Source organism: Chiloscyllium punctatum, unplaced genomic scaffold, assembly GCF_047496795.1.
Source record: "Chiloscyllium punctatum isolate Juve2018m unplaced genomic scaffold, sChiPun1.3 scaffold_347, whole genome shotgun sequence".
Lineage (NCBI taxonomy): Eukaryota > Metazoa > Chordata > Chondrichthyes > Orectolobiformes > Hemiscylliidae > Chiloscyllium > Chiloscyllium punctatum.
The window spans coordinates 36768-63236 of record NW_027310081.1 but is presented as its reverse complement, the minus strand read 5'-3'; the positions used below and the strand labels follow the sequence as shown (position 1 = coordinate 63236).

General features: G+C 45.6%; 1 gene segment (V, D, J or C); it reads right to left on the bottom strand.

Annotated features, from left to right (window-relative positions):
- Positions 1-8066: 8066 nt before the first annotated feature.
- LOC140472485 (Ig kappa chain V region Mem5-like) lies at positions 8067-19656 on the bottom strand. The segment is given in 4 exon segments: positions 8067-8912; positions 18418-18452; positions 19127-19424; positions 19588-19656. Coding segments are annotated over 4 exon segments (711 nt in total).
- Positions 19657-26469: the final 6813 nt, after the last annotated feature.

The window sequence follows — 26469 nt, the reverse complement described above, 5'->3', positions numbered from 1 at the left end:
ATGAACCGTGGCTGGGTTTGATCATCTCAGTAAGAGTTTCAAGGGGGGAAGGAGAAAGAAAGGCTCTTTCTGCTTTGAATCGATGCTAAAAACGGAAAAAGCAGGAAAATATTAGAATTAAATATTGTTCACATACTCTTACTTTTCATCAAAGTGCTGGGTGAGGTGTCTTATGAATTTCACGAGGTCACTGGTGGAGTCCTTATATTCTTTATTCTTGCCTTGTCCCTTGTTCATGTCATTGAGGAGAACGGAGTCAACCGAGAAGGAAATGAACAGCAGAGTTTGTTTTCTCTGTTGATTAAATTCACCTTGCTTGCTCCTCTGAGCATCTGAAGAAAGGGCGAGGTTCTGAAAGTGTATGTTTTCTAATAAACCTGTTGGACTATAATCTGGTGTCGTATGATTTTTGACCTTGTCCTCTGATCACATTCAGGTTATTCCTACGGGCACTGCATGTTCTTGCTTCTCCAGGCCAGGAGGTGGCGATCTTGACAATGAATTTCACAATGGTCTCCATCAGAGAGGACCCACAAATCAGGGACAGTGACCAGAGATTACAGGCTCCTCAGTCCCAGACCCGAGCACAACGGGCCCCCTGGCATCGCAGTTACCGCTTGTTGCGTCCCGGACCCTGTACATAATGCAAATGGTGCAACTGATCCTTCTGATTTTTCCCAACCTCACCAGGTCTCCATAATCGTTGAGATTCGTTAAATGCAGCCTTTGCCAATCAAGGACGCTGACTGATGGGAAACAGACTGAAATGGGTCAATAATACAGTATTGGGGAGTTACAGACACAGATTGCCAAGTGGAAATCTGATGCTGTGGCTCTAACAGAGACAGTCACAGCGACACCCCCAGAGAGTGGGGAAAGTAACACTGACACATTTAAAACTGTATTATGACAAGGGAGAATTCAAACAGCCACCCACTCCGTCACACGGTGTTGAAGATGCAGTATCCTCATCAAAACACGTTTGCAAACCTCTTCAGACCATGTCAGGGGGGAGAAACATTGTAAAATGTATTATCACGAGTTAGGGTCAATTTAAAACAAGGACAATGATGTTAAATGTTCCCAGCTGTAAACAACACTGGTATATTGATGTCATTATCTTATTAAACAATATTAAAACTTCGGCCAAACATTTTCCTGCAGACAGTGCGTTTAAAATATCAAGAAGCTTTCTGCGTTGTTGGTTTGATCTGTGACGTAGCAAGAAAGCAGCAGCTGCCCCATGAACTCCATCAAAAGAATGAGAACAGGCTCTTCATACGGAGCTGGCTCCCGAGAATCCAATTCAACAGCAGGGATTAAAGAACAAGGAACAATACAGCACAGGAACAGGCCCTTCGGCCCTCCAGCCTGTGCTGACACATTTTGCCCTTCCTCACTGAAACTGTCTTCACCTACAGGATTCATATCCCTCTATTCCCTTCCTATTCATGCAATAGTGAAGGTATTTCTTGAATGGTTCTATTGTGTTTGCTTCCACCCCCTCCTCTGGCAGTGTGTTCCAGGTACTCAACTCCCTTTGTATGAAATACTTGCCTCGCACATCTCTTTTAAATTCCCCCGCACTTGAACCTCTGTTCCCCAATAATTCACCCCTCCACCCTGGGGATAAAAAGCCTCGTATTCTCCACTCTACGTATCCCATTCACTACTTTCTAAACTTCTATCAGGACACGCCTCATTTTTCCACATTCCAGTGAAAACAAACCCAGTCTATCCAAACTTTCTTCAGGACTACTATCCGCCATACCAGACAATATCCTGATAAACATTTTATGCACCATCTTCAAAACATTCACATCCGTCTGGTAGTGTGGTGACCAGAACTCTATGCAATATTCCAAGTATGGCCTAACTCATGTTCGATAAAGCTGCAGCATAACTTGTCTATCCTTACACCCAATGCCCCTTCCAATGAAGGCAAGCAGGCCATAAGCCTTTTTTTACTGCCTTACCTCCCTGTGCTGCCACCTTCAGTGATCTGTGAACATACACACCCAGATCCCTCTGCATATCAATACTCCAGAGGATTCTGCCATTCACTGTAAAATTCCCACCTGTCCATCACCTTTCAAAATGCATCACCTCACATTTGGCTGGATTAAACTACATCTGCCATTTTTCTGTCCATGCATCCACCTGATATAATATCCTGCTGTATCCTCCGACAATCCTTCTCATTATCTGCAACTCTACCAATCTTTGTATCAACCATAAACTTACTCATTGGATCAGCAACTCTTTGCTCCAAATCATTTATGGAGATCATGAACACCACTCATCCCTGTGGAACATCACTAGTCACAGCCCTCCATTCTGAAAACCGTTCTTCCATCGCTACCCTTTGTCTCCTGTGACTAACCTAGTTCTGTGCCCAATGCTGGCAACATTGTAGACAAGACAACTTGTTGCCAGCTCGTTACTGCAACTTGATCCTGAGGCAGGAGCCCAAGCTCCAACACACTGGCCTCACTTCACACCAACCTTCACACAGTATGGGGTCATGAACTCCGGCCATCAATGTCTACTTTTATCACAGAATGAAAAAAAAAGCACAATCTGAAGACAATCTAAAGTCACATCAATGTATTTCTTTTTGATATATCATACCATGCAGTGCATTTTCATTGTGGTATCCCGATTCGAGAGCTATACTCTCTAAGATTGAGCTGGTTGGATCCTCGAAGAGCCCCAGTTTATTTGTACTGTTCAGTAATGTGGGGGATACTGGGGTACACCTAATGAAGGAGCAGCGCTTCGAAAACTTGTGATTTCAAAATAACCTCTTGAGCTCGAGCCTGGTGTTGTGTGCTTTCTGACTTTGTATTGTGCGGGCACAGTGAAACAACTGCCTTCCAGTAACTATAGAGTACTTGCCGTACTGCTGAGGATTATGGGTAACGCCTCCTTCCATTAGCCACGAAAAAAACCGCAGTCATTTTAGTGGGATTGACCTGTCAGTTGCTTCCCAGATATTACATGGTTCACCATCGCCATCTCCAGGACAATTCGGGAAAAGCAACAAATAACCGACACGTCAACGCCCGCTCCATCGCAGGAGAAATCAAAATAAATGGCCTCCAATTCAAATGAACAAACTGGTGAGGCTTGAATTCATCTCTTTCAAAGACTGGAGCCTCGACCAGAAACAGAGCCTTGAAATGGTTGAACCTGGTTTGTCAGACTGAAAGGTGGAGTGTCCTTCGGATTAGCAGTGGGATCAGCAAAAAACTAATTATATGCAAAGATCTAACAAACAGACATCCAAGCGTGCCACCAAAGTGCAAAGATCAGTATTTGAAGCTCCATGTCCCCATCTCAATCCTTATTTGTTGCTCTTCCCTAATTGTCCTGGAGAGGGCGGTGGTGAGCCATGGGTTTCTGGAAGAGGATCTGACAGAGGGGCAAGGTCATGTCCTCAGCCTGAGCACAACTGTCTGACCTGCTGTGCTTTTCCAGAGCCACACTTTTCGACTCCGAGCACAATTATCCCTCAGGAGAATGACCTGTGGCACAAGAGGAAACATGGGAGTGTTGGAAGGCACCGGCAGCCTGGTCAGCCTGCAGAGGGTCCGAAACAGATTTGATGAATGAGCTGATATCCTTCTGAGCTGAGGTGCAGACTCAGGCTTTCAGAGCAACACAGTTTACATTGTTACTGACTGTGGCTCCATGGGCAATGCTCCTGCCTCATTGTCAAAATGGTCATTGGATTGAACGCCACCTCAGAAATGAGAGCACAGAATCCAGGCTGAGACTGTGGTGCACTGCTGAAAGTTGCACAGTCTCTGGCTCCATCATTTGAGGCTCCATCCCTACCACACCCTGACCACCCCCACCCCCACCTCAGGGAGCTCGACAAGATCCCATTCTGAAAGATTCCCTCGGGTGTCCTGCTCACTATTCAACTTGTGCCAACAAAACAGATGTGTTTCATCATTCGTTTACTGTCTGTGGGACCTCACCATCTTGTCCGTGAACGTGACTGCTCTGTGCTCACATCTTTGAATATTCTGAGATGATTAAAAGAAAACTGCACCAACAAGAGTTCTTTCCTCATTATCATGTTAAAGGGGAGCAATGAGCAAGTGATAATGCACACTAAGTGCAAACACTGAAGCTTCAGCTGAAAGGCTTTTTGCATCATATTAACCTGCTCCTTGGGCATTTCCTTCCAATGTCCGAGATGGTTATCAGGCTGGGATGGAGGCTGACAGATCACATGGGATCCTTCAGGCAAGGTACACAAGGGCACAGTCCAGGTTTGCTGCTAACATTGGCCTTCCTTCTATTGAAGGGCTGGGAGATTCTCTATGGCGGTTTCTACTGCAGATTCTCCATGGAATTATCACAGACTTTACTGAAATGGAATGAACTCAGAGAGGAGAAGGAAATGGGAAGAATTAACCAGACAAGGGTGAGCATCAAGGGAGGTGGGATTGTGTGGAAGATTCAGTGCCATTAAAATTCCCAACTGGGTTTCACATGGAAAACTCAAATCGTTACTAGAATATAACCGGGAGAATACTCGCTGACATAAACAGGCTGAGTGTCAGAGACCCAGAGCCTCCGGTGCCTGACTCTCTCTGAGGCATTACAGTCACGGACTGTTCATGTGTCAATAAAGGGAGACTTGGTGACATGGGGTTACGTCATGATTAATGACCGGAGGGGTACAGATTAAAGATAAATAGCCGAATATTAAGAGGGAACGTAAGGAAACACATTTTAACCCAGAGGGTGGTGGCTGTTGGGATTCACTCCCTGTAAGGGTGGTTGAGGCAGAAGCTCTCTCATAACATTGAAGTATTTCGATGTGCAGCTGTGATGCCAAGGCATATAGGGTTACAGGCCAAGTGCTGGAACATGGAATTAGAATAGTGAGGTGGATGTTTGACTGGCTTAGGCCTTGTAGACCTGTTGTAGCTGTCTGACTCTGCCAGGACTCCAGCAATGTGGCTGACCCTTACCTGCCATTTGAAAGGCCGAGCAAGCCACTCAGTTTCCGGACAGTTAGGGATGGGGAACAAATGTTTGCCAGTCTTGCCAGTGACACCCACATCCCAGGAAAGAAGAGACAGCCTCAGTGGTAACGCCGTCACCTGAACCTGCAGGTTTCAAGCCCCACTCCAGAGACTGGAGCACTATCCTTGGCTGGCAAAGGCAAAGATGCCATCTGCTGGATGATTGGTTAAACCACTACCCTTTCAGAACAATGTGAATGTTCGGGCTTTCCGATCATCTCAGACAAAATGCCCGCCAGTGTTCTGACCAATACTTCTCCTATAACCAATGGCATTAAAACAGATACAGAAACAAAATACTGCAAATCTCTAACAGAAGTGCGATGCTGGAGAAAGGGAACAGGTGCAGCCTCTGTGGGAAGAGGAGGATTAACTTTTTGGGGTTCAGTGATGTTTTATCAAAAAAGCAGCAGCATTTTATTTTATTCCATTTTACGTTGTTTTATATTATTTTGTTTATCAAATTTTAGCCCGTTTGATTGGCACCACTTCCACACACATCCATTCCCTCCACGTCAACACTCAGTAACATCTGTGTGTACTCGTTACAAGATGCACTGCAATAAATTCATCAAAAGTCCTGAGACAACACCTTCTAAACCCATGATTACTTGAATCACGATGGATAAGGGCAGCAGATACAATGGGAACATCACCCCAGCAAGTTCTCTCTAAGTTATTCACCAGTTTGAATTGGAAATATCATCACGGGGTCAGAATTCTGGAATTCCCTTAGTAAGGACATTTTGGGTCTACCTACAGCACCATCTTGTCCAGGACAATTAAAGATGGACAGTAAAAAGGCTGGTAAAAGTAAGAGTATGTGTCATATGGGACCAGAAAGTGAGACTGTGATGTTTCAGTTATTCCTGGACATTGGTGTGACCACATCTCAAATAATGTGCGTAGTTTTGGTCTCCTTATTGAAGGAAGAATATAAATGCATTGGAGGTGTTTCAGAGGAGTTTTACCCAATTGATCGCTGGAATGAGGGGGCTGTGTGATGAGGAAGGATTGGAAAGGCTGGCCTTGTTCTCACTGGAGTTTAGAAGAGTGAGGGGTTTTCCTGACCCACAGTATTCTCCAACTCCCTATCTGCCTCCCTCACGGGTCATACCCTCCTGCCCCTTAGTACATGTGGAATTGAACTGTGCAGTCCTGAGGCCTATAATTTCCTTCTGGAACTAAGTCTCCAGGTGTCTCCAGCACTCCCTGATGTGTCACTGCTTTTTCAATTCCGCTTCATTCCAAACTCCCTGAGTGGGAGTTTCTGTAGTTTTATACATTCACTGCAGATATATTTACCCTGAATCATTTCAATGCAATGATTGGTTAGCACTGCTGCCTCACAGCGCCAGAGACCCGGGTTCAATTCCCGCCTCAGGCGACTGACTGTGTGGAGTTTGCACGTTCTCCCCGTGTCTGCGTGGGTTTCCTCCGGGTGCTCCGGTTTCCTCCCACAGTCCAAAGAGGTGCAGGTCAGGTGAATTGGCCATGCTAAATTGGCCGTCGTGTTAGGTAAGGGGTAAATGTAGGGGTATGGGTGGGTTGCGCTTCGGCGGGTCGGTGTGGACTTGTTGGGCCGAAGGGCCTGTTTCTACACTGTAATGTAATCTGTTATCTGTTTGAACGGCACGTGGATCGAATACAAGGGGGCAAATTATGAGCAAAAAGTAATTGTTACCAGTTTAGTAATTGCAAAGGAGAGAGCAACAACATTGAATTGCTTCTGGTGTCATCCTCTGTGCCCTAACATTTCACAGTGCCAGCTCCACACCCAACCATTGACTTTGTCATTGAGAGTCAACTGTTGCCTTCCCACAGCCCTTTTTAAAATGTCATGTCCCAGAAAGGCAGAGAATACTTCACCTTTTCTGGGAAAGACAGTGAAATAAAGGATGTCGAGGAGCTGATTTCAGGGTCTGACAGAAGGATGTGTACCATCTGTGGATTCTGGAGGCAGATCACGGAGATATTCCTCACTCCCATCAACACCTGTCTGTATTCTAACAACACTTTCTATTCTTCATTATAAAGTACCAGTTTCAGACTGGACATTCCACACCCAGCCCCCATTTCCTCACATTGGAATCAAGAATCAAACTTGCCCCATCTCAGGATTGTCCTCTGAATGTGGTGTCAGTGTGTAAATGTTGTGTTTGAATGAAAGAGCCATGGTGGATTCTGGTACTGAATACAAGGGGTTTCTGAGCCACCAGCAGCCTCCCCGCTGAGTAAGGGTCCGTTTGGATAAGATTTCAACCCGATGGTTCCCACTGATACTAGAGCCATGGACTGAGATTGCTGGAGCCACATGTGGACTGAGGAGCACAACAGTCAGGACAATGAACTGCTCTAGAATCCACCCTGAGCCCTGGATGATCCTCATTGAGATGGCCCAGGGGATACAGAATATGACAGCAGAAGGTTTATCTTTGATGGTCGTCCCCAGCCATGACTCCCAGATGCCCCCGGACTGAACATTCTCAATCTGACCCTATGGACACACGGGGAAATTCTGTCCCATTTGAAGAGGAAAGAAAAACCAGGTCTAATTTATGGAATATTTATTTCTCAAACCCTGTAGAATTGTTATTCTGAGTAACAAGAGCCTGCTGGTCATATTCGTAAATAGAGGGTTCCCAATGGCACTGGCTCACAAACAGTTGAGTTGAATTTCTTTGATTGGGATCTTGCTGTGCCTAAGGGATGGGTGAGGGAATTTCCATCAGATTATTGTGTTCCCCAGTGTCCTTTCCTGCCTTCCTTCTTTTCTCCATTTATTGGGAAAGAATTCCTTGTGACCCTGCATTCCATCTGAAAGTACCCCTTCTGGACACAGTTGTAGAATTGCCCTCCTGCTCCAGGGACCTCATTACCCGCTCGATTCCCCCTTCTTGTTCCAGACCTTGAAGGTGGAGGTTAACACTTCACACACCTTTCCCTGAGGTTTCAACTCTGGCCATTCCCAAAGCACACATGAGAGAGAGACTGAATCTTCTTCATGTTTATTCCCTTTTCCAGACTGACATTAACAGAAAACAGACTGCAATTAACAGCCAAGACAGAGGAAGCTGCACAAATTCACAGCCACAATGGATCTTGAGGAAAACACTTGTGGAGATTTTCTCAATGACATAAGAATCCGGTCCCTTTAAACAGTGACAGAACCATAAATTGGAACTGAAGGCTGAGCAGGAAGGAGATCTGGTTTACTGAAGCAGAGACATCTGAGGTTCACATTGTTTTGTACAGCTGACCGTCTTCAACATCTTCGTGAGGTTTTACTTGGCATCACGAGTCTTTACTGTTCAATCGAACACTCCTAGAATAGGGTTAGCATGGGGTTTGATACAGAGTAAAGCTTGTTTTTGATGATCCAAATGACCTGCCTTAACCCTTGAACCTCAGACGTGTCTCTGATCCAATCCCAAGCAGGAAGAGAGTTGAAATTCAATGCTGACAATGACTTTTGTCCTGCCAGCTCAGCCCTGTTCTATTTAAAGTTGTGTCTCCTCTGTGGACTGTCTCACACACTCTACACACATTCTGATCTCCTGATGCTCTTGCTGAGGGGAGAGGGGAGGGTCACGTGGGTGAGGGCACAGGAGAAGCGAGCGTTGGACTCCCAGTCAGACCCAGAGAGGGTCAGCAGGCTGCTGACACTGTAGGTGCTGTCCGAAGCTCGCAGGTAGTTGCTGGTCTGAACCCCGTCCGAAATGACTACACCATCCTTCTCCCAGTGCACCTCCAGCTCATCGGGATAGAAATGATTGGCAAGGCACACCAGGGTGGCAGTGCCCTTGGCATTGACTTGCTCTGGGGAGGGGGGCAGCAGGGTCAGCTTGGGCTGAGTATTCTCACGGACTGAAAGACAAGAGAAACCATTTTAATCCCTGCCATTCAAAGGGATTTCAACTCTGAACATTCACTGGCAAAACAATCCATTTGAAAATTTTCATCCAATACCTAACAAACTCCATAAAAGGACAGGGACTTTTAAAATTGCTTCTTGGGATGTGAGTGTCACTGGCAGGGTGAGCATTTATTGCCCATCCCTAATTGCCCCTGAGAAGGTGATGGTGAAAAAGAAGGGACAGTTTTGGACCATCATTTATGGAATGGATGTGAGCAGCTGGAAGGGCTATCAATGGGGGAGCATTTCAGTGACAGTGATCAGAACTCAGTGAGATTGAGAGGAGGGATGGAAATGGAGAACCACGGAACAAGTGTAAAAGTTTTCATTTGGGAACAAACCATTTTACTAAACTGGGCAGGGATTGGGTAAAAGTGGGCTGAAAGACAAAATGCAGGGGTGAAATTTACCAGGACCTGAGGAAAGCAAAGAGCTGACAGAATGAAATGTGTCCAAATGAAGTCCGGGAAATCCCAGTGATGTTTTATTGTCACAAAAAGAACAAGAGAAATAAGGAATGTATGAGGGCCAGTCGAGAGCAGGAAGGGAACTTGAGTGCGATGGTGGAAGATGGAGCAATGGTTCCTCAAGAAAACGTCCGGTCTGTTTTCACAAAAGAGAGGGACAAAGCAGTAACTGTAGTTCAGGAGGAGAACTTTGCAAGATCGGAACGGCATCTTTCACATCTGAAAGACTCCCAGTTCATTCAAAGAAAAGAAAGATTCATACTGTCCCAAAGACATTTGCAGACAGTGTGGGACCTGTTTGAAATGTGGTCCCTGTTGTAATGAAGGAAATGTGCAAGCCAAATGGTACACAGCAAGTAACAATGAGCCAAGGAACATTTTGAGAGATGTTTGATCAGGGATAAATATCAGCCTGCATACGATTCAAAGAGAAAGTAACTGGAACAGTTGGATGGAAAATGAGAAAATCAAAGTTAAAGGAGAAGGGAGGATTCCTGGGTAGTGATGGGATTGATTGTTACCAGGAAATAAATGGAATGGACAGAATATTATGAATGTCATATTGTACTGAGGAAACCTAAAAGTGCAGGGAAGCTCAATTACTGACCAAACATAAAGGCTTTGTCTCTTAATGCATGACCGATTCAAAATAATGTCGGCAAAGTGGTACCACACAAACCAAGGTCAATGAAGCTTCCGAGGAATTTAAACAAATTAAAGAAGGTAGGGGCTCAGGAGGCTTTATTAAAGCATCCAGACCAAGTAATAGGATAGAGAGTATGGAAAGGATCAGGAAGTGAACTTGATGCCTAGCAGGGTGGAATGGTGGATCAGTGGTTAGCACTGCTGTCTCACAGCTCCGGACACACAGACCCAATTCCAACTGGCTGTCTGTGTGGGATTTACACATTCTCCCCGTGTCCACTGGTTTCCTCCCATTGTCACAAAGTAGTATCGGTTAGGAGGATTATCCATGGGAATTGTAGGATGGGTGTGATACTTTTTAGACGGTCAGTCTGGGCTGAATAGCCTACTTCCACACTGTAGGGTTTCTATGAATTCTAACGGAGATAACTGTGAGAAGGAGACAGTCAATTCATGACTGAGGGTGTTGTACTTCGATGCATCAAGTATATGAAACAAGGTAAATGAGCCTGTAGTGCAGGGACGTGGCTGCAAGTGGATCAGGGCTGGGAACTAAATATCCAGGGATGCACATCCAATTGAAAAGAAATACAAGGGGATAGAGGGTCAAGTGTGAAGGAGGAACTGAAGGTAATCCTTGTTCGTCAGGAAATGTTCTTGGAGAAGCTGATGGTATCAAAACTTAATCTGTCCCCAGGGCCTGATGCTCTGCAACTCAGAGTCCTCAAGAAAGTGGGTGTAGAAATAATGGACACATTGGTGATCATATTCTGGCATTCTGTCGATTCTGACAGAGTTCCAATGGATTGGACAGTATCCAATATGACCCCACTTTTTAATAAAAGGAGGGAAAATGAAAATGAGGAATTGTACATGAGGAAAATGCTGGAGTCAGTTATTAAAGATACAATAACCAAGCATTTGGAAAGCAGTGACAGGATTGGTCCAAGTCAGCATGGATTTACTAAAGGGAAATAAGACCTGATACATCTTCTGGGAGGTTTTGAGGATATGATCAGTTGAGAGTGGACAAGGCTAAATTCGTGGATAACAAAAACAAAAATTGATGAAAAAGTTCAGCCGGTCTTGCAGTATCTGTGGAGAGCAATCAACGTTCGCGTTTCGGATTGAGTGACCCTCCCTCAGAATTCAGTGGATGTTGTGTGTCTGAACTTTAAAAAGGCTTTTGACAAGGTCCCATACAAGAGATTAGTGAGTTACATTAAACCTCATGATATTGGAGATAATGTATTGACATGGAGAGAGAACTCGTTGCCAGATAAAAAGCAGAGAGTTGGAATAAATGGGTCCTTCTCAGAGTGGCAGGCAGTGATGAGTGGGTTACCGCAGTGTTCAGTGCTGGGACACCAGCTGTTCACAATATACATAAACGATATGGACAAAGGAATTGAATGCAATCCCAACAAACTTGCAGATGACATGAAGCTAGGTGACAATGTATGTTGTGAGGAGGATGCTAAGAGGCTGCAGGGTGACTTGGACAGGCTGACTGAGTGGACATATACTTGGCAAATGCAACGTATTGTGGATAAATGTGGGATGATCCACTTTGGTGGTAAACAGATTATGAATAAATGGTGGAATTTTAGGAAAAGGTGAGGTGCACTGAGAGCTGGGTGTCATTGAGAGGGGGCATGCAGGTGCAGCAGGCAGTGAGGAAAGCTAATGGCATGATGGCCTTCACAGTGAGAGGATTTGTGTGTTGGAGTAAGAATGTCTTGCAGAATTAAACAGGGCCTTGGTGAGGCCTCACCTTGAGTATTGTGTGCAGTTTTAGTCTCAGAGTCTGAGGAAGGACATTTTTGCTATTGAGGGAGCCCAGCGAAGGTTCACCAGACTGATTCCCGGGATGGCAAGACTGACATATGAGGAAAGACTGGATCGAATGGGCTTGTACTCACTGGGATTTAGAAGAATGAGAGGAATCTCACAGAAACATATTAGATCCGAATGGTATTTGACAGGGTTGATGCTGGAAGAATGTTTCCAACATTAGGAAAGTCCAGAACCAGGGGTCACTGTCTAAGATTAAGGGTGAAGTTACTCAGATGTTGTGAAACTGTGGAATTCTCTACCACAGAAATCTGGTGGGGTCAGTTTGTTAGATATATTTCAAGAGGGACGTGGTCCTTGCGGATGAAGGGATTTATGGGAATAGGGGGAGAGTGGGAATGGGAAACAGAGATTACATAATCAGCCATGATCATATTGAACGGTGGTGCAGGCTTAAAGGGCTGAATGGCCTGTTCCTGCAGCTATTTTCTATGTTTCTATGTTTCTAATGATAGGTAGATGTGTGAGGGGAATGAGGGTGGGGCATGGGAGGAGATGGTTTACCCTGTCAGGAAGAACTGAAATTACATCGGCAGCAAGAGGAAATATCGAGTGGGAATGCAGAGAATGCAGTGAGTCAACTTAAGAAACCACAAAGGAACAAACACCCTGATGGGAGTTATGACCCAGCCTCCTCGTAGTAGTCAGGATGTGGATCAGAAAATAAATCAGGAGATAGAAAAGGCATGTAAGAAAGGGATTATTAAATTAATCATGGGGACTGCAATATGCAGGTGGACTGGGAAAGTCAGGTTGGGAAAGGATCTCAAGGAAAGGAATTCATGAAATGTCTGCAAGAGGCTTGTTTTGGATCAGCTTGTAGTAGAGCTACGAGGAAACAGGTAATTCTGGACTTGTGAATGTGTAATGAGGTAGCTCTGATTGGGGAGCTGAAGGTGAGTGAACCCTGAGGGGACAGTGACCACAATATAATAGAATTCACCCAGCAGTTCGAGAGGGAGAAGCTGGAATTCTAAGTAATAAGAGGAGTTACTGAGCAAGTTAGACAAAGGAGAGGCAATGGACATGATCTATTTGCATTTCCAGAAGGCCTTTGACAGGTTGCCACACAGGAGGCTGCTAATTAACATAAGAGCCCATAGGGTTTGGGGCCCCGTACTGACATGGATAGAGAGTGGGAACAAATGGATCTTTTGCAGGATGGCAGCTGGTGCACTGTGCAGTTCAGCAGGGGGCAGTGTTGGGACTTCAGCGATTCATATAACAATTAATTATATATTAACGATCTGGGAAAAGGAATTGGGGGCATTATTCCTAAATTTGCTGATGACACAAAGGTGAGGTGAGGGACAGGGAGAGTTGAGGAAGTAGGGAGGCTGTAGAAGGACTTGGAAAGGCTCAGAGAGTGGGCAACGGAGTGGCAGATGAAATACAATATGGGAATGTGTGAGGTTATGCAACTTGGTTGGAAGAATAGAGGCTCAAACTGTTTTCTAAACGAGGAAATTTGTAATTTTGAAATGCAAAGTGGCTTAGGAGTCCACTTTCAGGTTTCTCTTAAAGTTAGCATGAATGTTCAGTTGGCAATTAGGAACACAAATGCAATGTGAGCATTCATTTCAACTGAGTTAGAATACAAGAGCAGGTGTGTACAGCTGAGGCTTTATGAGTCTCTGGTAAGACTGCATTTGGAATATTGTGAACAGTTTTGGGACCTGTATCTAAGGAGGGATGTGCTTGCACTGGGGGAGATCCAGAGGAGGTTTATAAGAATGACCCAGGGGGTGACAGCCTGGTCTGATGAGGAGAGTTTGAGGACTCTGGATGTTTACTTGATGGAGTTCAGAAGGACATGGGAGGATCACATTGACACTTAAAGAACACTGAGAGGCCTGGATAGAGTGGGCGTGGAGAAGATGTTTCCACTAGGAAGAGAAACTTGGACCAATGGGCACAGCCACAGAGTTAAAGGATAACTCATTAGGACTGAGATGAGGAGGAATTACTTCTGCCAGAGGATGGTTAATCTGTGGAACTCATTGCTGTGGAGGTGACGTCATTGAGTGTATTTAGGACAGAAATTTATAGGTTCCTGATTGGGAAGGTGATCAAACATAATGGGAAGAAGGCAGGAGAATAGTCTTGAGAAACACATGAACAAAAAGCGCAGTAGACTTGATGGGGCGAATCGCCTAATTCTGATGTCTTTTGAAGAGACTCTGCAAAACCCCAGAATACCGAAAGGCCTGGATTGTGAGCCCTGCGGGAGCTGTTTCTCATCACAACTTTGCCAAGAGATAATCAAAGAGTGGAGAGAGTGTGCATCCTGTTCCTTGTGAGAACTTCAGAATGCTTCCTAGCTCCTGGAATACCATGAAGTACAGGAAGTGTGGTCAGTGACAGCAGTTGGAACTCCGGGTTTCGGAGCTTGAGCAGCAGCTGGTGTCAGTGCGGAGTGTCCTTGAGGGTGACAGCTCCGTGGAGAGCACGTTTCTAGATGTGGTCACTCTGCAGCTTCAGAGTATGCAGGGAGAGAGGGAATGGGGGAGAAGCAGACAGTCCAAAAGGACCAGGCAGCTAGTACAGGAATACCCTGTGTGCTCTCCAACAAAAATTCAGTTTAGAATCCTGATGAAAATGATGGTTCATCTGGGGAATGCAGCCAGAGCCAAGTCCCTGGCACCAAGGTGGGGGGCAGCTATACAAGAGGGCGCAAGGAAGACTGGAAGAGTGATAGTGAGAGGAGATTCAAGAGTGAGGACAATCGATAGGTGTTTCTGCAGCTGCAGATGGGAATCCAGGATGGTGTGTTGTCTCCCTGGTGCCAGGGTCAAGGATGTCACTGAGTGGCTGCAGAGCACCCTGAGGGGAGAGTTGGAATAGGCAGCGGTCATGGTCCACATCAGTCCCAGTGACAGAGCGAGAAAAGGGATGTGCTTCTGCTGTCAGAATGTAGGGATCTTGGGAGGCAATTCGTAACAGGAACTCAAAAATAGGAATTTTTGGATTACTCCATTGACCAATGCAAGTGAGGATAGGAACACGAGGATAAGACAGGTGTATGTGGGGCTGGAAAGGTGGTCCAGGAGGGAGGGCTTTAGATTCTTGGGTCTTTGGGAATGACTTGGTGGGAGATGCGACCTCTGTAGGCTGGATGGGTTGCTCCTGAACAGAGCAGGAATTGAGCTCCTGTTGGGGTGATTTGCTGGTGCTGTTGGAGATGATTTAAATTAATATTGAACGGCCGTGGGAACCAGGAAGTAATATCAGGGAGGAACATCAAGGATCACAGAATCCTGGAAAAAATTATTAGCATTAGAGTAAGGAATAGTAACTTCTTAGACAGGGTCAGAGTGAGAGAAAGCCAGCAATAAATTCTAAATCTGGCTGACTGTGCATGTATAGGACTGCACGGAGTGTGGGAATAAGATTGGCGAGTTACAGACGCAGATTACCAAGTGGAAAACTGATGTTGTTGTTTTAACAGATGAGGTTGAAATGAGGTCAGGACTGGTTGTTAAATATTATTGGATACAAGGTGTTCAGGAAAGATAGGAAAGGGGGGAAAGGGTGAGAGGTGTGGGATTGATTAAGGAGATCGGTACAGAGCTGGAGAATGAAAATGTCTCAAAGGTGTCAAGGACAGAATCGCTTTGGTTCGGGATAAGGAACAAAAAGGTGCAATCAAGTTGTTATGTGCCGTCTGTCGGTCACTGACGAGTGGGAAGGATGTACGGGAACAAACCTGCAAGGAATTTACAGAGAGGTGCAAACATTAGGGTATTTCAATTGTCAGAATATCAACTGAGACAGTAACTGGATCTTGGGAATGAGGAGATCCAAGTGGATCAAGTGTCAGTGAGAGGACATTTAGGGAAGAATGAACATTGTATCATAAGGTTTAGGGGGACAGTGGAAAAAGACAATGGACAATCCAGCATAAAGTCATGATCATGGATCGTATCCCATGGATCACCTCCAAAGTTTCACTCTTAGAATTTTTCATATTTTATATTAAAGCAGAATGTGAATGAGTTACCAATCTAATATTTTGCCGCAGCATTTACAGTTGAAAAGGACATGGAAGTGAAGGCAATTTGGGAAATAAATGTTGATGCCTTGAGAAGAGTCCATACTACAGAAGAAGAGGTTCAGTAATCTGCTCTTTAAACTCATAAAGATAGATAAATACCCAGGACCTGATCAGCTCCATCCCAGTACTTTGTGGGAAGCTTGGGAAGAGACAGTGACGCCCCTTGTGGAGATGTTTGTATCATCAACAACCACGGGTGTTGGGCTGGAAGACTGGAGTGTGTGTAATGTTGAGCTGTTATTTAATAAGGTCTGCAAGGAATACCCTGGGAACTATAGACCGGTGAGTCTGATAGTGATAAGTTGTTGGAGGGGATTTTGACAGACAGGATCTAAATGCATTTGGAAAGACAAGGATTGATTAGGGATAGTCCACATAGCTTTGTCAGTGGGAAAATGTGTCTTACATATTTTTCTGAGGACATGACCAATAAGATAGCTGAGGGCAGAGGGGTAGACATTGTCTACATGGACTTTAGCAAGGCCTTTGACAATTTCCTGCATGGACATCTGTTTCGTAAGTTAGATCAAATGGGATCCAGGGAGAGCAGGTTAATTGATACAAAATTGGCTTAATGGTTGGAGACAGAGCGTGGTGGTAGAGCATTGTTGTTCGGACTGGAAGTCTGTGACAAACGAAAGGATTGCTTCCAGGTTCATCTTTGTTCGTCATTCATAGAAACAAATTGAACGAGAACATAGGAAGTATAGTTTGTGAGTTTGAAGATGACACCAAAATTGGCGGTTTCATGGTCAGTGAATAAGGCTATTTGAGAGGACATTTACATTATGTATTGAGATAATCGCGAGGTGTTGCATTTTGGTACAAAAACCAGGCCAGTGCTTACACAGTTAATTATGGGGCCATGGGGAGTGTTGTCAAACAGGGAGACCAAGGGGTGGAGGCACATCGAGGATTGAACCTGGTGTCACGTGTAGACAGGGTGGTGAAGAAAGCATTTGGTGCACTTGCCTTCACCGGGTATGGGAGTTGGGACATTATGTTACAGCTCCCCAAGATATTGGTCAGGCCACGTTTCCAATCACCCTGCTATTGGAAGGTTAGCATTCAAATGGAAACAGTGTAAAAAGGATGACAAAGATGTCACCGAGATTGGAGTGTTTGAGTTATAAGGACAGGCTGGTTAGGCGGGGCTACTTTCCTTGGAAGCTCAGAGGCTGCAGGGTGACATTTTAGAGATTTATAAAATCATAATGGGCATAGATAAGGTGTCTACATAAGGTCTTTTCCCCAGGATAGGTTAGTCCAAACCTAGCGGGTAGAGGTTTAAAGTGAAAGAGGAAAGATTCAAAAGGACCTGAGGTATCCGTATTTCAGGCAGAGAGTGGTATTGAATGAACTGCCAGAGGAAGTCGGAGAGGCGAGAATGATTAAAACATTTAAAAGACATTTGAACAGGTACATGGGAAGAGAAAAAAGGATAGGAAGTGAGCCAAATGCAGGCAAATTGGACTACAGGGAATAGAAAAGGTTTATATTTCACAAAGGATGTGAATATGTTGCAGATGTCGTGAAAGAAAATTCCCATGAAAGGTTCAGGGATGAGGAACGTCAGTTAAGAAAATATATTGGAGAAGTTCAGACTATCTTTCTTGGAGAAGAGAAGGCTGGGAGGAGATTTGTTTGAGAAATTCAACATCAGGAGAGGTTTGGAGAGATTAAATAAGGAGAAAATGTTCCCACTCATTAAAGGATCGAGAGCGAGAGCCACAGATCGAAAGTAATTGGTAGAAGAAGCAGAAGTGAGACAAGGAAAAACATTTTCAGCCAGTGAGTGGTTAAAGTATGGAATGCACTGCCTGAGAGTGTGGTGGAGGCAGCTTCAATTGAAACATTCCAAAGGGAATGAGACTGTTATTTGAAAAGGAACAATGTGCAGGGTGACAGGGAGAAGGCAGGAGAATGACACTCAGTGAATTGCTCATTCGGAGAGCCAGTACAGTCAGGAATGGCATAATGGCCCTCCTTGTGCACTGTAACAATTCTGTGATTGTGTGATTGAGCAGAGTTATAGCTGGGGGAGGTGGGAGCTCGGTGTCTCACTGTGCTGCTGCTGCTGCTGCTGCTGAGGTCAGTGAGATCAGAGACTGGGACAGGGAGCCAGAGCTCACATCAAACTCTGCCCGTGTCTGTCACACTGAGACTGACAGGAGGCTACTCACTGATTTCACTCCGTGCTGCAGGAATGGGACGACAGGCTGCAAATGGACAGAGCTCCTCCACACGGTGAGTAAAACTGACTGACTTATATCTTGCTGCTTAAAGAGGGCAATGGAACGAAAGAAATACAGCTGGACACCCTTTTAGACACAGTGCTCCTCAATCAACCATTTCATTCACTGCAGCTCCCCACTAACACCTTCAAAATTCAGTATTTGTTTAATATCAAGTTTTGTATAGAAAGGTTTTACTTACTCAGTCTGAGCTTGGTTCCTTTACCGAACATGTACCACAGTGAGAGCTCCCTGTGCAGAGGCTGTACAAAAACCTCTGCTCTCTGCTTCCCCCTGTCACTCTCACCCTCTCCCTATCTCTCTCTGTCTCTCACTTTCTCTCATCTTCGCTTTGTCATTCATGTTTGCTGTTTTTTCTCATTCTGTTTTATTTCTCTATCTCTTTCTCCCCCTCTCTCTCGCACAGACTCATACACTCTCTCTCTCTCTCTCTCTCTCTCTCTCTCTCTCTCTCTCTCTCTCTCTCTCTCTCTCTCTCTCTCTCTGTGGGTTGAGTCCAGCTGAATTCAGGAGGTTTTTCAACTTTTTATTTTGATGACAAATCTTGCAGTTGCTTTTCACATGTGACCATGGAGTGTAAGAGGGAAACTTGAGACCTTCAGTGAGCGGTGGACACCACAGGGTCTGGAGTGTGTAGTGGACAGTGACAACCCTGCATGGGGTAATTTCCTCAGTTCCATTTATCTATAACTGTGGACTTGTCAATATAGGTGGTGTGTGTGTGTGTTCTCTATTATATATTAAATATATACAATTGTGGGAGGTGTCAGTACAGGAGGTGGGACTGTGTGTCCATTATAATATATTATATCTAGCAGTGGGATGTATCAGTACAGGAAGTGGGACGATGTGTATTGAGGTTTTTGTATAGCTGTGTATCACTGTGCCAAGGCCAGCTCCTACTTTGCTGACAGTAATAATCAGCGACATCCTCATTCTGAACGTTGCTGATTGTCAGGGTGAAGTGTGTGCTGGATACTTGTGTCCCGGTGAATCTGCTGGAGAATCCTGTGAATCTACTTGTTGCACTGTAGATCAGGAGAGAGGGTTTCTGTCCTTCCCGCTGCTGGAACCATTCAACATCAGCACTGGCACGCTGACTGGATTTACAGGTGATGGTTGCAGTCTGGCCCAGTCCCACTGACAGCACCGGGGGAGACTGGGTCATGGTGATGTCCCCACTGATACCTGAGGGGTCAGAGAGAAACACAGTGAAGTCAGAACTGTCACAGAAAGAGAGATTGTTGGAAACACTGAGCATTTCTCTGGTTTCAGCAATTTTCCTTCAATCACAAGTCAGTGGAATTGGAGAGCAGCGAAAGATCCAAGGTGGAAGGAGAGAGATTTGTACCTGCGACCCAGAATGCCAGGGGCCATATCAACTGGATGTGTGAGATCATGGTGCGTGCTCCTGTCCCTGTGTCTAGTTCCTGATAAACTCTCCCTTCACTGGGCTCTGCTTTATAAAGCTGAAGCCTGTGTGAGTCTGACTGGGTGTTCCTCAGTATGTAAATGGCATCAGGCAGAGAGACATGTCAGTTCCTCACACTTCCTGTTTTTGTCTCTCTGTCTTATCCTTCCCTGGTTCCTCCCACCCTGTTCCCTTCTATCTCTTTTTCACCTTTCGCTTGAATATAATCCTGTTGTTTATTGAATTACTACCTCTTTTTCTTTTGATCTCCCTTTTCTTCTGTGTTGGTTTTTCTCTCTCTCTCTCTTATCATCCATTCCTCTCCATCACAACTTGTTTCCTCACTCGTCCCCTCAATCTCTCATTGCCTCACTCCATCTTCGTCTCTCTCCCTCCAGTCACTCTCTAACTTATCTCTACAGCAGGCGTTATTCCAGGACATTGGAACATCTAGTCCTGGGGCAGTAGTTAAATGCCTGGCCCTCTCTCACTCAATCTCACAACGTGCACTTCCTCCCTTTCTCTCTCTCTCTCTCTCTCTCTCTCTTTCTCTCTCTCTCTCTCTCTCTCTCTGTTTGTTTTCTATCTATCTCTCAATCAGAAGCTCAATGACATGAACAGCATTTATCGACTTGTACAAGTCATCAACGCTAATCACACCTTGGCATTGAGGGAGAGGATCAGCCAGGATCATAGTGAATCACAGAGCAGCCTTACAGGACCAAACCCAAACCCTAACCCTAACCCGAACACTAACCCGAACCCGCACCCTAACCAGAACATTACTCCTGCTCCCTGTTTCTATCTTTGTATGCCTGTGTTATCTTCAATCTCTGCCCCTGGGTAGTGATTCCTCCACTCATGGAAAAAATACCTTCCTGTCCACTCTATCTATGCCCCTCATAATCTTATAGCCCTTTATTAGGTCCCCTCTCAACCTTCACTTCTCCAAGGTAAACAACCCCAGCCTTTCCAATCCTTCCACATAGCTCAGACTCTCCTGGCTAGGCAGCAAGCTGGGAAATCTCTGCACCTCCTCCAGTACAGTCATATCCTTCTCATAATGTGGTGACCAGAACCTGTCTACCACTCTCTCTGTTTTACTAGATTCCCTTTACTCCTAGTCTCACACCTACTCTGCATCTTTCTCGCTCTTTCCTCTCCCTCAGTCACACTGTTTCACACTCTATCTCATTCTCTCTCTCTCTTTCTCACTCTCTCTATTGTTCAACCCCACCAACTCTACCTCCCTCTAACTCTCTCTCCTTCTCTACCTTTGCATATCTTACATTTCCTCAGACTCACTCTACCTCTCTCTCTCATTCACACCTTGTCCTTCTTTCTCTCTCTCTCTCTCTCTCTCTCTCTCTCCAACTGTTCCTCTCCTTCTCTCTCTGTCTTACTCTATTTCCCTCTCTCTTTCATTCCCACAACATCCCAGGTGGTAACAGTTAAATACAGGGTAAATCTCCCTCTGCTCTGTCCCACCAATAGATGTTAACCTTTGCCCCCAGAAGCATGTCTTCTTCTGGAGGAAGGTCCATTTTCCCACATTGACCAGGCTTTGGGATCTCTCAGGAAGACAGACATATTCTTGCCTAATGAAGGGCAGTTCATTGCTGTTGGCCTATTCTCACTGAGGACTGGTTTGGACACCAACCTCATTCCATGAAGGCCCAGCAGAGAGTGGAGACTTTCAGCCATCAGTGTGAGCTGGAGGGACAGGACAGGCTCTGACCCACTCACCCATCCTGTCCATTCACAACATGTTACAATCCCTTCTCATCTCCTTCCCCTTCCATGGTCAAGCTCCAGTTTTAATGTCAAGGGCAGAACCCCCCCTGGTCCTCACCTTCCACCCCGATGACCTTTGTATACATTGCATCATTCTCCACCTACAAATAGACTCCAGCAACAGGTATATATTTCCCTTCCCATCCCTATCCGCTTTCCATTAAGGCCATTCCCTCCGTGACTCCCTCGTCAGGTCCACACCCCCCCACCAATCCACCGTCCCCAGACGGCACTTCCCCTGCCATCACAGGAACGTGAGCCCACAACCCCTCCTTACCTCTGTCCAAAACTCCAAAGGAGCCTTCCACATCCATCAAAGTTTCGCCTTCACTTCCACACATGTCATTTACTGTACCCGTTGCTCCCAATGCAGTCTCTTCTACATTGAGGAGACAGGACTTCTACTAGCAGAGTGCTTCAGAGAACATTTCTGGGACACGCGCACCAACCAACCTCACCACACCCGGCCAAACACTTCAGCTCTGCCTCCCACTCTGCCAAGGACATGTCGGTCATGGGCCTCCTACATCACCGCTTCCGAGCCAGCCGACACCTGGAGGAAGAACGCTTCATCTTCCGCCTCAGGACCTTCCAACCCCACGGCATCAATGTGAATTTCACCAGGTTTCTCGTTTCCCCCTCCCCATCTTATCCCAGTTTCAACCTTTCAACTTGGCACTGTCCCATCTGTCCCTTCATGACCTGTCCCATCTGTCAATCTTCCTTCCCACCTATCCTCTCTACCCTCCTCTCTGACCCATCACCATTACCAGTACCTCCATCTACCGATCACACGGTCAGCTTCCTTCCCTCCAACTTTGGAATGAGGAGCAGGAGAAGATAATTCAGTCCTTCGAGCCCTGATCTTGACTGATCTTATCCTCATCTCCACTTTCCAGACTGCTCCCTATTGCCCCCTGTCCTGCTTTTCATCAGAAAGATATCTGTTTCTTCATTGAATCTGTTGATTGATTCTGCCTCCACTGCGGTCTGGGGGCAGTGACTTCCACAGATTCTCAACTCTCTGAGAGAAGGAGTTACAATAGAACAGAATCCATTCAGTATGGAAACAGGTCATTTGGCCCAATAAGTCCATAGCGGCCCTTCAAAGAGCATTTCACCCAGTCCCATCCCCTTACCCTTTCCCTGTGACCCTACATTTCCCATGACTAACGAACCTAACCTACACACCCCTGAACACAATGGGAAATTTAGCATAGACAATCCTCCCAGTATATACAGCCTTCGACTGTGAGAGCAGCACCCAGATAAAACCCGCACAGATAGGGGGCGATTCGACAAACTCTACAGCTGCCCAAGGGTGGGATCAAACCCAGCTCCATGAACTGTGAGCCAGTAGTGCTAACACTGCACCACCGTGCCATTGTAGTTTATCCTCATCGCAGTTTGAACTTGCCTCACCCACTCTCTTTCTATGACCTATTTTTCGCGACTGTCCCACAGGAGGGAACAACTGTTCCATGTCTGACTTATCAATCCCCTTTAGCATCTTATATACCTCTCTTAGATCCCCCCTCATGTGACTGAATTCCAGTGAGTAAAAGCTCAAGCTATTCTATCATTCCTCATAAGATAGCCCTTTCATCCCAGGAATCAGTCTGGTGAACATCCTCTGAACTGTATCCAGTGCCATCATATCCTTCATCAAGTAAGGAGACCAAAACTGGACAATGCTTCAGATGTGGTCTCACCAATACCTCACAGAATTGTAACAATATTTCTTTATTTCTGTAATCCAGTCCATTTATTATAAGTACCAAGATTCCAACTGCTGCAATAAATACCAACATTCCAATTCCATGGGACTCAATTGGAACCTCCAAAAGAGATCAGTAAATATGGGCCTCCTTCCATCTGGACTCTCCAACAGACGCCAATAAACCTAGACCTCATTCCCACTGGGCCATCCAACGGAGATCAGTAACCATGGGCCTCTATCCCATTGGAATGTCTAATGGACAGCAGTGAGCACAGGCCTCTTTCCCACTGGACCCTCCATATTGGAACTTCAAACCCCACATCCTCTCCATCACGAGGTCTTTTATTTCAATCTCCACAAGATTGATCATCTATGCACGACATCAGCCCCTTGGCTACAGAAACCTTTATTTCTGCTCATCCCACATCCCAACTCTCCCAGCATAGACTCATAGAATCAGAGCGATATACAACTCGGAAACAAACCCTTTGGTCCAACCCATCCATGCCGACCAGTTATCCCAACCTAATCTCGTCCCACCTGCCAGCACCTGGCCCATATCCCTCCAAACCCTTCCTATTCATATGCCCAACCAGATATCTTTTAAATGTTGTAATTGTACCAGCCTCCACCACTTCCTCTGGCAGCCCATTCCATACACATATCACCCGGTGCCTGAAAAAGTTGCCCCTCAATCCTCTTTTATATCTTTCCCCTCTCACCCTAAACGTATGCTCTCTAGTTCTGGACTCCCCTACCCCAGGGAACAGTTTTTGTCTATCTACCCTAACCATGTCCCTCATGATTTTGTAAACGCACAAAAGGTCATTCCTCAGCCTACACTTTTCCAAGAAAAACACTCCTAGCCTATTCAAACTCTCCCTATAGCTTAAATCCTCCAACCCAGGCAACACCGTTATAAATCTTTTCTGAAACTTTTCAAGTTTCACAACATCCTTCTGAAAGGAAGGAGACCAGAACTGCAGAGAATATTCCAAAATTGGTCTAAGCAATGTCCTGTTCAGCAATGATCTCCCAACTCCTGCACTCAATACTCTGACCAATAAAGGAAAGTATACCAAACGCCTTCTTCACTATCCTATCTACCTGCGATTCTACTCTCAAGGAGCTATAAACCTGCATTCCAAGGTCTCTTTGTTCAGCAAAACACCATTGGTCCTTACCATTAGGTGTATAAGTCCTGCTAAGATTTGCTTTCTTAAAATGCAGCATTCATGTAAATCAATCTCCATCTGCCACTCCTCAGCCCATTGGCTCATCTGATCAAGATCCCATTGTAATCTGAGGTAACCTTCTTCACTGTCCACTACACCTCCAATTTTGGTGTCATCTGCAAACGTACAAACTCTACCTCTTAAGAACACATCCAAATCTTTTCCATAAATGATGAAAAGCAGCAATGATCTTTGTGGCACTCCACTGGTCACAGGCCTCCAATCTGCAAAACAACCCTCCACCACCACCCTCCGTCTTCTACCTTTGAGCCATTTCTGTATCCAAATGGCCAGTTCTCCCTGTATTCGGTGAGATCTAACCTTGCTAACCTGTCTCCCATGGGGAATCTTGTTAAACGCCTTACTGAAGCACAGATAGATCATGCCTACCAATCTGCCATCATCAAACCTCTTTGTTATTTCTTCAAAAAACTCAATCAAGTTTGTGAGACTTGATTTCCCAGACAGAAAGCCATGTCGACTATCCCTAATCAGTCCTTGCCTTTCCAAATACAGGTACATCCAGTCCCTCAGAATTCCCTCCAACAACTTGCCCACCAAGACGTCAGGTTCACTGGTCTATAGTTCCCTGGCTTGTCCTTACCACCTTTCTTAAGGAGTGGCACGACATTACCCAACTTCCAGACTTCCAGCACCTCACCTGTGACTTTTGATGATACAAATATCTCAGCAAGAGGCTCAGCAATCACTTCCCTAGCATCCCACAGAGTGCTATGGGACACCTGATCAGATCCTGAGGATTTATCCATTTTTATGCGTTTCAAGACATCCAGCACTTCCTCCATTGATGTGTGGACATTTTTCAAGGCGTCACCATCTATTTCCCTCCATTCTATATCACCCATTTCCTTTTCCACAAAAAATGTGCTCAGTATCTCCCCCATCACCTGCAGCTCCAAACAAAGGCCACCGAGATGATCTTTGAGTGGCCCTAATCTCTCCCTAGTTACCCTTTTGTCCTTAATACATTTGTAATGTCCCTTTGGATCTTCCTCAACCTTTGCTCTGTAAATTCCAAAATGTCTGCAACAGACGATTCCCTTCCCTGTCTCACACCAAGGACGAGATGGTCCATCAATAATGATTAAAAAGGTTATGGAGAGTTGGGGTGGTCAGAATTGATCAAACAGATGATAGCTTCTGCAGTTGAATATCCTGCTTGCAGGCTCCAGCATTTTACACACAGAATGGGGAAATGTATATTGTAGGGCTCCTTGGAACTATCCCTCATCATCAAATGTCCCTCAGGAGGGGGGACAGAATGTTCAGGGCCCTGAGCTCCATTTCCCAGCCCAGGCAGTTTGTCTCCCAGTGAATGAATGAGATGCCAATTTGGAGCCCAGGTTAGGGACAGTCTCTGCTGTGGACCCAGGTCTACAAGAGGCAACTAGAGATCGAGTTAAAAAGGAAAGATTTGCTGGGTTATGGGGAGAGATGGGGGCAGTGGGAACAATTGGATCACTCACAGACACGATGGGCTGAATGGCCTCCCCCGGTGCTAGGGGGAGCAGATTTAGGACTGAATTGAGAAGGAACTTCTTCACCCAGAGGGTTGTGAATCAATAGAATTCCTCGCCCAGTGAAATGGTAGAGGTTTCCTCAGTAAATATTTTTAAAGCTAAGGCTGTTATTTTTTGAACAGTAAATGAATCAAGGATTTGGTGAAAAGGTGGGTAAGGGGGAGCTGCGGCCATGAAAAGATCAGCCATGATCTTACTGAATGGCAGAGCAGCCCGAGAGGCCAGAGAGCCTGCTCCCGCTCCTGGTTTTAATGTTCTTATGTGCTGTCAGATTCCAGGGAGTGTTGATGGTCCACAGTTTTCTCCCGTCTCAGTAACAAACATCCAGCTGCTCCGAGCTCCTTCTTTCACTTCCTCTGTTGGTGAAGTTTCAACCTTGCCATCTGACAGTCTTTGCAGTTATTTTTTACACTGGGGCTTTCTGCTGTGGACAGAATCTCTAATAGTACGTGTCCAATCAGTGACAATCACAGCAGCTAAGAGCAGTCAGGACTGAGGAGCCAGGCTCACTGGGAAACACATTGGGAAGATC